A 13,563-nucleotide genomic window follows, 5' to 3' on the forward strand; every position below is an offset into this window, starting at 1 on the left:
GATAGATGAGACAGCAGAGAATTGAACTAAGTTGCCAAAAATGTCATTAGAAAACTACTTCCCACACAAGAAACTGGAGCTCATGAGATTTAAATTGCTCAAAGATAAACTTCTTAAAATCAATCACTAAAATTTCCATGACACAAGGATTCCGATGTTATGAAGTCCTCAAGTTACCTGACCACAAAGGGCACAAGGAAATTTATCTCTCTCCAACAGGCTCACGGGAAAGCAAAGCTGGACACGCAAACCTCTGCAGAAGGACACTTACAGCCCAAACTACCGGGGTAAAACAAAACAAGGAGTTTGTGTGCAACACAGAATACTATGATCCATGCAGCAGTGTTAATAATTCTAGCCTAGAACAAACTCTAGTACCTATAAATATTTTGCATTGGTATTGCTCTGGTCGGCTTATTTTTAGCAGCTAGCTGTGTCCCTTAAACGCCAGTCTGGTGTAACGCCGCTGCCAGCGCAGCCGATGCAAAGGTCCACCTCCGTGCCACCAGACAGCCTGGTTACGTGCTCCAAACCCTGTCCCTAAGGGCAGGGACAGAGAGCCTGTTACCTGCAAAGAACACAACTGGTCTCTCACGAGGCTGGTGAAGGCAGTAAGGAAGAATTATCAGCAACGAGGTCTGTGTCTACTGCAGACGACTCTTAGTGAAGCTCTGCAAACAGACCTCTAACACTTCCCACTCCAGAAAGAATTAGGAATTTTTAAGCTCTAATTCAAAGCCACTTGTACAAATTTTCCAAGAGCAAGTGCAAGTCTGTCCAGAATTGTGTCTTTTTTCACAATGGACAAGCACTCAGCACAAACAACTTGTGAATGCCACCTACAGCCGTGCCCACTGGGCTTTCCAACACGAGAGCCAGGACAATTTTCCTTTCTGTTCACCAAGTTCAACATCGTAGCCAAATTCTGCAACTTAACCACCAAGTTTGTAAATACTACTCCGGAGGTCACTTGTAACAGAGACTCCTCTCTTTCTACAAGCACTGCAATGCTTTCTGAGACCTAACCACCCCCAGCGCACAAGCTGAATGTCCAAACTCTTCGGTCTTATCAGAAAATAAGACTAGCAAATATGACCTGCATTATTAGGCCCCGTCATCTTGCCCGCTAGAAGGTTAGAACAGAGTTTGTATACAATAAGTTGGAGATGTCTCCTCCTAACCACTGGCTGGTTGCTTTGGGACAGCCCTGGACAGAGTCTGGTGGTGGTCTCGTCACCTGGATGCTTGGTGAATATCGGGCTTAGCAGAGCTGATCAAGTTTGCTTCACCATAGGTACAACACAGCTGAGCTCAAAGCATCCCGAACAGGACAGTCTCCACTTGACCTTTATGAAACAGGGCTTCTGCAGGAGAACTTTAAGAAGATAATCTTGGGGTCTAGAGACAGAAGAAACTTTGTGGCAGCAGTGGACTACTATTGCCTGGTGTCCAGCAAAGTGAAGAAAGCAGGCAATCCATCAGCTGGGAATCTGCGGGAGGGGTAAATGCCTGTGTGCTACTACGGACACTGGCCAGGAAGTCTTGCTCCTTTGCTCCTGCCGGAGCCAACTCCAGAACGTGGAATTTGGTGAGTTCTGGCCATAGTCACTGGAGGGTGATGCACTGAGGAACACCCTCCAGTGACACATTTCACAGGCTGCTCTGAAGCACGGCAGGGGATTGTGAAGAGAGCGAAAGGGAAACAAGTCAGTCGTTCTCGTTGACTCTTCCTGATGTGTTTGTTACCTGACGTATTTCGTATCTTAAACATCATCTATGGTCTTCTTTTAAGGCAGCAAGTTCTTTGAGGCAGGTACCATCTCATCTCCTCTGGGTGATGCGTACTGCCAAGCACTTGGATTTCACTTAGAATATTTATGTGATAAATTACAACAGTAATTTTAAGCTAAGAAGTATTCAAAATACTACTTCTTCAAAAGCTGTTATTTTATGTTAACTGATGTGTACATGTATTAAACAAGGGAGGCTACCGAAACGCTTCTGGTCAAAGTCACTGGCGTCTGTGCAAAATGTATGCACACACATACCTGCAGATGCACTGCCTCGCCCCTGGGAAAGGTGAGCAGGTTTTCTGTTTACACCAACAGTCAGAAGAGAAGGTAGCCGTGGAAAGCCACGACAGCACTACCTCTGGTTCCAAGAAGGCTTTCAGTGACCCTTCCCAAATGCACACACACTGCTTTAGACAAGGGACTTGAGAAAACGAACTGTGGCCTCCAGCTGCCTCTGGGGAAGGCTTCACCTTCTGCTGGCAGCCCGACAGGGATGAGCCCACGCGGGGTGTAGGACGTGCTCACCCTGCACTCGTGTGAATGCTTGCAGAGATCTGCTTTTCACACGCTGCAGAAAACTTGCAGCTCTCTCAAGTAATGAGTTTCAGCTACGTCAGCTTAGAGGAAAATCTGCCATAAAGACAGCATGGAGCTCTCGGCTTTTACTACATGTAATGTAATACGTGTAAATAAGAAGTATTATATATCCTCCTTCCAGACCTTACGTGCTACAAAATGGTTGTTCATTCTTTTTTGCTCTAATGCCCAAATCCTGCGAATGCAAAGCTTCCTCAAACCAACAATACAACTGTTTTCCCTGAAGTGCAATTTGTTCTTAGAAAAACAGGATTCAAAGTTCACACTTCGTAATTACCAAAGTTGTCATAAAACCATTCTGTATCAAAACTGATACCCAGTTAAAATAAAGTGATATGCTGTTCTATTTATGAAGATGAAAACGTCAGGAGCTCACTTAACTTTTGATTACAACTCGGTTCTTCCTGTAGATTTCCAACAGCTTTACAGAGAAAATACTTTAGCATTGCAATTTTTTGAACACCTCTCTCTTGCCCAGTTTCATTATGCAAACCTCTTTTTAACACCCGCTTCGACAGCACTTACTGCAAAACCCACCACGCGCTCACCCTGCCCCTCCACGGGCCTGTTTCCTGAGAGCCTCCCGGGTCTAGGAAGACAACTTGAGCTGTTACAGCTTTGCTGGTGGTTCAAAGGAGCCAAACTGACCCCGAATTGTGCCAGATGGAAAGCCACACGCTACAGCACCTCCTGCAGCCTTCCCAATGCTAAGTGCAGTATTGATCTACACCTCCCTGCCAAAGGGTCTGTAAAGAATTCAGGCTGTAGTCCCAAACGATCGAAGAGCTGTACGTATTTCAGGGAAGGAGGATTTGACACTGAACGAAACAGCCTTAGTTAGAGTGCAGTTCTACCCACCTCTGCAGCTCACTACTGTGGCTCCTGGGATACACTTTAGATATCCTCTAGTCTCTTTGGTAAATAATTAGCATTATAGACAACAAAACACCATGAAGACACACTAGAAAAAACAGTGGTACTATAAACAAAGAAGCAAGACGTATAAAAAGCGTACCTAAACACAAGTCTCATGCTGAGCCCCCAAGCAAGTCCTTAAAAACCAGGCTCTGCAACGACCAACCACGAGACAAAGTAAGAGACGCAAGGGCAGCCACGCTACACACACACACTTCTCAACACACTGGAAAATTATTTGTTGGCTGTTAATTAGACGAAGTCACACAACACGGGAGGTCAGGCTTCCAAATTTACATGCAATCTTCCATTAAAAAGGCCAACGCTTATGTCAGCTTAGAAGATCCCATCTATGCCAATTATTGCACTAAGCGTTCATCTTTGACTGGAAAAGTTTTCTGGCGAAATGGGACCTCAGATTAGTCACTTCCATGTTTCTTTCTGAATAAACGTGCACTGACATGCAGCCAAGTTTTACCAAAAGACTTGGTGTCGTGCTCCATGCCCCATGCCCCACAGCGTGCTCGCTTCCCCTCACCGTCTGTTCAAAGCATTCCAGCAGCTCTTTGCGGTTCGGCGGCAAAAGGAGATACAGGCAAGACAACCATTTCTCGTGCTGATGTTTCATGCTCGTCACGTGCAACGGCAAATCCGAACGTCATGCAAGATGAACAGTCAGCAGGCACAGAAAAGAAACACGTATCCCAGAAGGGGAGAGCTCAAAACATCCACTGTGACAACGTCACTCCATCGGCTTGGGAAACTGGAGGATTACTTTCTCTACTGCGGGTAAGGGACGCTGCCCCGAAACTCCTTGCTCCGTAACAGCCAGCGCCCACGGCCGCTCGGCCGCCCTGCGCAAGCGCCTGGCCCTGGGACCCCGCGCAGTGCGGAGCCCCCGGCCCCCTCCCGGCCCCCAGGCCCAGGGCACCGGGAGGAACCGCTGCCAGCTGCTATTTCTGAGCTATTTCGGCAATTTAGGGTTGTCACTGCTGTTAGAACGAAAGTTAAGTACTTTCATCCCAGAACCGTGTCTGATCAGAAACAAGAGGAGACTTTTACAGTGATTTCACAGAAACTGTAATGCAGAAATTCCGCAAAATGCAGAAATTGCTAGCGTTGTCTCATTTTCACTTCAGTTCTAAGGAAACCGCTGCAGCACCTACAGTGTCTGCCTCCAAAGCTGAAGAATGTAGCAAATGAAAGTTGATATCATACAGACACAGAAGAAATATATTTGTTTTTAACAGACAGCAACCACTATTGTTCAGATGGATTCCAGCCTCCCCCCTAAATTTTCTTTTTCAGTTGCTTATCCAAGCTAGCCGGGTGAGGAGGCACTAGGGAGAAGGGAACAGTAAACACATTCAACCATTTAAAAAAAAAAAAAAAAAGAAGATTAAAGGGAAAAAAGCATTTCAGGTAAAGTCAATAAACTGAAAGAGAAATAAAAAGTTACAAACGTCCCAAGCCCACTATCACCATACACAGCAAAAGCTGGATTTTTTATTATTATTTTTAAGCGTAGCTCATCTTTTAAGAAGCTGCTTAGAAACCTTATTTGAACAATTCAGCAGCGAAATACTTCAGATAGCTTTTGAAAATCATAAAGAAGAAATGCAAAAGCTCGGGTTAATATCATACAATTAAAAATTAAGCACGCAGACACGGAAATGCAAGTCATTTCCCACAAAAAGTACTGCTCACGATGCATACACTTTTGCATCCATTGTTCTGCCTTCCCCGTTAAACGCAAGTCTCATGACTGTTTGTTCTGCCACGCGTACATCGATAAGCACGAGCAGTGTGGAGCTGCCCGGGCGAACGCCGCCGCAGAGCCCTCGCATTTCACCTGTCTCGTTCATCGATTGCTCCTACAGCTTCAGCAAAGCCTTGCAGAAATTTCCGAGACCTTCACAGCTTGCGCTTGCTCTGAACAGCTTCGAGAACGCTCATCCAGTCAAATACTGGCACGGACTGCACCTCTCGGATCACTCATTAACAGCTTGAATATTACCACATTTTTCTGGCAAAAAGTACAGCCTGGTAGCACGTACTGTGAGATAAATGCAATACGTACTTGCCTACTTATGAAAGAGGCAGAAAACTTTCAAAAGTTTGCTAAAATGGCATTGTTAATTATTAAAATATTAAGTTAAATAAGTCCCTGTTGTAATTACAACTATTTTAAAATACCACATGGCTTACAATTCTGAAAACCATTCTGCGGCACATGCTGAGCTACATTTCCTGAACCTCCTGCTCAGCAGTCAGGAGAGTATTTCTGTTCATCGGGTAGCTGTCCTTTCTGGGTATCAAAGTTTACGTGTTTGCTGTAACATACTCCTCTTCAAAAGAAACAGTTATGAGACATGCTTATTACAGTGAATTTCTCTTTTTGTCTCTGATCTCACCCAGAAATTACAGCAAAGTCTTGCTAGCTTGCACAGTGACTGGGAAAATTCATTTAAATGGATGAATTCTAGAAAATGATTAGTAAAAACCCGTAATTTAAAACAGAAGGAAAACTTTGGGGAAAAAAATAAGTATTTTGTAAAAAAAATAGTCTTTGGAAAACACACCAACCGTTATTTTATGGCGTATTACAGCATACAAGTCAAATATTTGTTAGTGCTGTTGTGAGAAAGCCTCAAGAGACGTGACCGCTACCCCATCTAACACAGGCAGCAACCCCAGGAGTGTGTGCGTCAGCAAACTGCAGTCAGCAAGGCTTTCCTACAGTCATCTTGACCAGAGCGTGCACTTTCCTTTTAAAAGCATAAAAAAATTCCTATTTGCAGAAAGAGCTCACAAACAGGTGGAATGGCAGAAGCTCAAGGACACGATGCATGAAACCACTGAACACCGTATTTGCTTTTTAATGGTTCATCAATGGCTGTGTTGACTGTGCGCATACTTTCACAAAGGACTATACACAACCTCAAATTCAGGTTTTCGAAATATAATTTCTAGGATCTGTTTTAACTGATTGTGAAAAGATGAGCTTTCCCAGCCCAACGGTCCAACAGCTCTTTTTCCAGCCCAGTATGAAGTAACTAATGGGAGAAGTTACTTGTCAGGTGGATGTTTGGAACCCTGAGAAGGTCACCGTCATACATACCCTCTGCCTGCAGGTCTAAATACTCTGAGCAATACCCACAGCAAGAGAGAAAGGCAGCAAGAGAGGCAGAAATAGAAAGAAAGCAAAGAAAGGAAGAAAAAGAAAACAGTAAAGATTGCTGAAAAAACAGACAAAAGAGTTAACTTTGCATAACCGTATCCTCAAGCAGTGTTCCTGCCAGGAAAACATGCAGGAACATTTTAAAAGCTATTTCAAAGAGTACAATCACTGAACACGGCATTTTCCACATAAAATTCAGATCAATATACAAAAAAGCAGAAGATTCAATACACGACAGAAAGCATCTTTCTCAAGCCTAACACACACATTCTGAAGTTATCAAAGAGCGAGATTTGGCAATACTGGAAGCTCTTCAGTCAGAGAACTTCTGCAAAACTACTTATTTTTTCACAAGAAACTACCCTATAGAATTAGATGTGGGAAAGGAAGTTAGCTAAATACATTTAAAGTAGAGAAGTTACCTAAATACATCTGAAACACCTTTGTGTGTATGATTTTTAAACTACTAATATGGCTACTTGAAGCAGAACGGCCATGAGAGACATTCTACTAAGCCACACAAGGACAAATAATTAACTTTCCAGAGTTTAAATTTTGGGGTGGTATGGGCAAGCAGAGAAGCATCAGCAGCTAAGGTGATAATCATGGAGGGTATTAGAGGCATGCAACGTCTGGATAGAGGCATGTAACGTCTGGGTATTTCGTGACCCTAGCGATGGCAGAATCTACAGAGCCCTTGTGTAGCCCCAAGTATTAAAGATCTCCACTGTAGATGTCAGTATTGCAGGGAGGGAAGAAGGGAGAGGGAAGCGGGAATGTGGAGTGGTACAAGTTTAGCACTTCTGGGGAAGTGCTTATAGAAAGTCATCAAGAACCACATATTCAATCTGAAAAATTCTTCAACTCTTAGTGTAGTTCATTTGCTTGGAATCATTAGGAACGTGGTAAGAAATGAATATATTCACTACTGGCCATTTGAGTTTAACTGCATCTGTTCCAACAGAAGGCAGATTGGTCTGGGAGAGCTGAGGATACCAGGAACTTTCCATTATCACCACTGGTCGATATGGCAATTCATACACTGGGAGAAACCTGGCTGCTAAATGGATCTGGAGCAGCTGAAATCACTATCTGTGTAACAGCTTTCTGTCCTCCCACAGCTTTTATTTTGATTTTTGGCGATGGTTATAGTTGTGGAAAGCTACAGACACCTTTAAAGTGGAGACTGTGGTTATTCCAGTATTTACTTTCTTTGCCAAAATGGAATTAGTTTTGTAGAAGTGCAGTCAGGCAAAACCAAGCAGGTTCTGGAAGCCTTGTCCTTACTGGAAGTGCTCGAGATATATACACTTATTTAGAGAGAAAAACACATTCAGAATTACACCGCCTGAAACAGCAGCATAGCCCACAACATCTAACCAGCCAAATCAGAAAAAAAAAAAAATCCCTACCTGCTAGGAAATAAATGGAAGACATAGGAACATGCCAAATAAGATTTACACTGCTGCTGTGAATCAAGACAGTCACATGTGTAACACCACTCTACTCACAAACACCATGCATTCAGAGAGGAAAAACATCTGGAGCAGAGAGTTTGTTTTAGATACACATGCCAATGGATTTAATTAGATGTAATTCAAATGCAATGAAAACTGGAAAAGGAGATGCTGCTTTTAGCACAGCAGGCAGTATGATTATTTTCCTCATCTTCCACTTTTTGTGAAGCCAGTCTGCTTGGCCATGCCATCCCTATGCATACAAACTAACTCAACTTATCAAAACAGCTCTTCAGATGCAATCACTGCAGGCAAAGAAATCTCCGGCATCTCACTCATTTCAAGTATGAAGAGTAAAGGCCATTTGAGGTGGACGTCAAAAATAAAAAACAGTCACATTATTAAAAACTCAATTCAGAGTTGGCTAACCAAACATACCTTTGGTTAACTTCCTCCCATAATTTTACCTAGTTCTGTAATCCCACTTGTTTTCTGAGCCACTGCTTTTTCACTCCTAGAGGCTATCTGCCGGAGTGCGCGCACATGCCAAGCAGCTCACGTTGACTATCCAAAAAAGTCACATAACCGCAACATTAGAACAAGTAAATACCTGTTCCTGAGTCAGATGCATACAATACAGAGACTCCAACTTGTTAAATCATACCCTACATACTTGTAAGGAATATGAGGAAAAAACCCAAATATCTTAAATTTGGGTAATGCTTCTGGATGCACCAAAGTGAACTAGATGCTTCCCGTTTTGAAAAGCAACCTCCCCTCTCAAATGATCAGAACAGGCTAGATTCGAGCACAAGCAATTCCAACCAAATTGCTGCCCAAAAGCTAAAAAATCTCAGGATCTGCTTTATCTTTTTCTGGTATTTTTCATTTTTTATCATTTATTGTCTATAATGTACTACCTTAACAATGAGGGGGAAACAATAGCTTGAGACATTTAAATCTTCCCCCTGATTCCATGTCAGACCTTGCGCTTGCCACCATGCGAGGCTTTGCTCGACTCCCTGGGCGATCTGACCTGGCGTCCCCGCCATGAGCCCCGGCCCGCATCGCCTGCACAGCCAGACAGACAGACGGGCGATGCTTCTGTGACATGGCTCAGTAGCTAAAATGAGCCACACGCGCTTCTTAAAATAAACACATTATAAACATTTTCTTAAAAAAAAAAACCCTGTGACAAGAAAGCTGTAAGACATCCTCACGCAGGACATTTGGAACCATGATGTCTAAAAGAGAAAAGTAATGCATTAACCCCTACCCACGCAAGGGGCTAAACCCAGGGCAGAGCAGGACCCCAGCCCAAGGAGATTCCTTTCGCACCTGGTGAAAACAGCCTTCTCGTTTTTAGCATCCATAGTCAGCTTGATGGTTTCCTGGCCCGAGCCTGTGCTGATGGTTTCTGTGACGATATCGGCTTTATCCTCCTCCTCGTCGCTGTCAGAGCCTCCAGAGGAGCTGCTGTCTGAGGCCACCAGCGGCGCTTTCCTCGTGACACAGACGTTCCAAACACAGGGAGAGGCAGTGCTGACTGAGAAAAGTAAATAATTCACATTGCAAAATGAACAAAACCACAGGAACAACTCCCCAGGTACCACCCCGAGTAAGTAGGGTAGTGTAAAATGGAGTGTTTAGAACTATTGCAAATTTTGAGATGATAGTTTCTGTGCAGATCCCACAGCACGCAGTACTATTTTTGCAAGTGAGGAAAAAGACCCCAACCCCACAAATCAGTGTTCTCCACCTGCCACCTGATGTCTGTGTTTAATACAAACAGCAGAGGAGACTATTTGCTTCGCTTGTTGAACGGTGGTAACTCTGAACGGAGGATTAAGGCAGTCCCTGGGTCCCTGCTGACTGTGACCGAGCCCTGAGAACTTGCTGTGGTATAATTCAAGCAGCTGTACTTTTTGAAGTATTCATTGGTTTCGATTCCACATGCAAGGAAAGCCTCTCACAAAAGCGGCAAAGAAGTGCTGCAGTCTCAGAAAGTGTTTTTCTTCCCGAAGTTGGTACCTGCGCACACAACTTGATGCAACGCACAGAGCCTGACTGAAGATCACTACCTGGGCAGGCTTAAACAATGTGCGTCCATAAAGCAGTCATCCCATGCGGTCCGAGCTCTACCGAACGGGATCTCCAACTCCGCTGGGAGAGTATACCAGAAAATGCACGGGGCAGAAAAAGGTACCGTGCTGTCCCTTCCAGCATCATCCACCTTTCAGTGGTTACTACAGACAAAAGTTTAATTTAGTTCTGTCAAAGTCCTTTGTTAAATTTTATTTGTCCTTGCGCAGAAAGGAGGAGGGAAAGAAAGCAGACTGAAGCTAACCAACTGGCTCGGCACAAATACCCGACAGTATAACTTACTCTAGCCTTTTAATTTTTGGCAAGTAATTTTATAATCAAGCATACAGTTAAAATAGAACTTTTGAACAGTTTATAAATGAATCGTCTCTCTGACATCAACTCTTACTAACTTAAATTTCATCCTTTTCTTGCGGAATAATGTTATCCTAACAAACATTCAGGATTTCTGAGTTATTATTTTAATAGACTGATCTCTGTACAAAAGAGAGCCTTCAAGTACGATAAGGAAGATGACGCTGGAGGGAAGTTCTCCCTAGTAGACTATGTGGAATTTCAAACAGCTTAAATAATACATCTGTTTTGTCTTGTAACATTCTCACTTACAGTTCTTGTCCTGACTCTGCTTCGGGTTTCCATCTGAATCATTGCTTTCTGTGTCGACAGGAGAACTGCATCGTGGACCTGATTCTGAGCTAAGGTAGGGGAGGGAAAAGCCTTGAGAATGAAGTACAGATATCTTGGTTGTGCTTCTAAATATCCCCAACAGAAGAAATCATTAGGGCATACTCTTTCTTTAAATAAATATTCTTAACTTCCAAAAAAACTTATTCATTTACTTATTTTATACTCTTAGTGTAGCAGTAGTGATGATACATAAAGTATTCCTGTATCATAAGACATGAATGCTAACACCAGTTAGAAGCGCTGGAAGGCAAAGGGAAGTATGAAGCCCTGATCAGAACACTCAGACAACATTAAAAAATAAAAGGGGTAGCAAGGGGAAGGGAAAAGGAAGAAGAAAAGATTACAGTCAAGGTACTCCATCAAACCATATTTCAAACATTCTTTCCTTCAAAAGTTATAAAGAAATTGAAAGAATGTGTGCCTCTCTTACCAACAGAAAGGCTGGAAGTCTGTAAACTTCGCCCATCCTTTCTCCTCTGGCGTGGTGTTCTCTGGGGCTGCTGAATCCCATACGCTCGATCCAACATCCATGGCAACACAGGGTGCGGGGGGCTTCGAGTTCACGGGCTCGAACACAGCTGTCCAGCCAGACCCTGGAGACAGAGAACAACGGAACGGAATTCCTGTGAGTTTTCAGAATCTTCAGCCATCCCAAAAATATTCCAAAGTGATCCCAGAGACAAAAAAAGAAAGACCATCCAATGGCACTCCTTCAACATCTACAGGAAGCTGCCTGTCTCACACGTTATAGATAACCAGCTTGAAAATCCCTCTTCTGATAAATATTGATGTTATCCACAAGAGAGGAGCATCACTTAAGAAAATGACATTACGAACGTCTTCATTCTTTGAGCCAGTGATTTTCAGTTGAACTCTAAGAACCTTAGTTTCCTGTCAAAAGCTAAGTCCTGTCAAAAGCACGGCTTTCAACCATTTCAATCACCGTTTAATTTTGGCAATTACAGGTAAGGAATTGATACACGGATTAAAATGTTTAAGATCACAGAAGTGATCTTGAGCAAAACTAACAACATGAATTTGTTTTTTACAGTCCCAGCCTACTCCTTATTCATTAGAACACACTTCTATTCCCACAAATCACAAATTTTTAAAAAGCATTTTTCATCACTTTTTCTCAAGAAAGAGAAAGGATTGCAGAGGTCTGTTGTGCAAACTGATTTGCATGCAACACAACTGGGAGTAGGAGAGATCCACCAAGTCTACACTCACGCAAAAACTGAACCAAAATTTGAACCAAAGTCTCTAGAAGGGTAACCAAACCGACATACACTATCCACAGGTTGCCATTTGTGTTGTTTATACTGGTTCTTCCTAATAAGAATTGGAAATATCTGACACTACCAAATGGAGCTGATTACTGGAATAAATATGCATTATGCTCACAGTTGCAGTACAAAGACATCACCTAGAAAAAGAAACATTTTTAAACTGAAAATGCTTGCACTAAACAAAGAACAAATGTTAATATTTTTGTCCCTTTATTTCAGTTGACTGAATTTGTTCTGCTGACAACACTGTGTGTCTCATGAACTTACACAGCATTATTTAAATTGTGATCTGGGAAAACCTCGTCCCTCTACAGTCTTCCTCTAGGCATTGTAAGAATGGGTTTGCAACATGCAAACTAAAACTCGAAAGGCAATTAGGCAGAAAAGGCAGATACACAGAGTGTGGAGATACTTGGTAAGGGTCTGCATAAACTCTTATAACATACTGTAAGGAGTTAATGTCATAATCCTCCACTAATATTTTGCTCATTAGTACTTGTACTAAAAGAGCTAGTAGCATTATTGTACCTGTGTGGCTGTCTTAGCGTAACTGAAGCATCACACTGCTACTCTGAAGAAGCCGGGCAGGGCTCAATCTCACTAATATTTCACAGGCAAAAAATGAAGACTGAAATTCACACTTCTCATCTGCACGGGTGGAATTATAGAATAGAAACCTGGCAATTTGCAAACTGCTATTCTGCAGAGAGATGATTACAGATCTCATTTCAAATGGGATGATGCTGTTTTAAACACTTTACCTTCAGAGGAGTCAGAGTCTTTCTGCTCAGAAATATTATTCTTGTTGTTGTTTGCTGAGGAAGGAGGTGGCTGCTGCTCTGTTTCCTCCTCTTCTTCGGAGTCCACGCTACCATCATGATCTCCATTCTCAAGATCACTTTTTGACGAACTCTCTGAGGTCTGAGACGCTCCAAATCTAAATCGCCAAACTCAGAATTAGAAAACCCCTTACAGCAGCCAATTCATCCCTCACCTGCTTCCCCCCTGCCCAGGGAGAAAGCACAAATTGTGACTTGACCAAGTGATGCTGAACGCCTTTTACAGGGCTTATTTCCCAAAACGATACAAAGCTCAGACAGGCAACAGCAGGCACTCCTCTAGATATTTCCACTGAAGTCCCTAATTTGGCTTTACTTGCCAAAATGCATCTGCAGAGTTTAATGGGAAATATGTTGCAGTGACTGTTCAGGGCTGGAGACCGATATGAGCAGACAAACCAGTAGCAAACAAGGGGAACACGAGTGTGCTATCAATTCTGTGTATGAACAAGACAATCAGTTTATTGATGCTAGGCAAATAAACACTAAGGTCTTGGCCATTTTTCCTGTCTCATTTGATGATATTTTCGGACTTAGAATTATAGAAGTAGCTTTATTTAACAACTGACTATATCAAAGGGATGAAAAATTGTAAGTGATTTGCAATGCCAGGGATGCACCATGGGAGGTCACTCATTCTCACGCAAAACATTATTTTTCTTCTTTTAACGTTTTGAAAAAGAATATTCTGTCTACTACCCT

The 13,563-nt window shown here is 42.8% G+C and overlaps 1 protein-coding gene across 9 annotated transcripts in view; it reads right to left on the minus strand.

Annotated features, from left to right (window-relative positions):
• PPP6R2 (protein phosphatase 6 regulatory subunit 2) overlaps positions 1–13,563 on the minus strand; it is a 117,701-nt gene that overhangs the window by 17,629 nt on the left and 86,509 nt on the right. For 7 of the 9 annotated variants that reach the window (XM_075141137.1, XM_075141156.1, XM_075141146.1 and 4 more), the window contains 4 exons: positions 12,784–12,959; positions 11,164–11,326; positions 10,653–10,741; positions 9,282–9,489 (listed from right to left, as the gene is read on the minus strand). In XM_075141137.1, coding sequence (XP_074997238.1) covers positions 9,282–9,489; positions 10,653–10,741; positions 11,164–11,326; positions 12,784–12,959 — 636 coding nt within the window. The remainder of the gene's footprint in view (positions 1–9,281; positions 9,490–10,652; positions 10,742–11,163; positions 11,327–12,783; positions 12,960–13,563) is intronic. The other 2 variants (XR_012672257.1, XR_012672255.1) reach the window with 1 other exon arrangement.

The sequence above is a fragment of the Calonectris borealis genome, chromosome 1 (genome assembly GCF_964195595.1).
Source record: "Calonectris borealis chromosome 1, bCalBor7.hap1.2, whole genome shotgun sequence".
Lineage (NCBI taxonomy): Eukaryota > Metazoa > Chordata > Aves > Procellariiformes > Procellariidae > Calonectris > Calonectris borealis.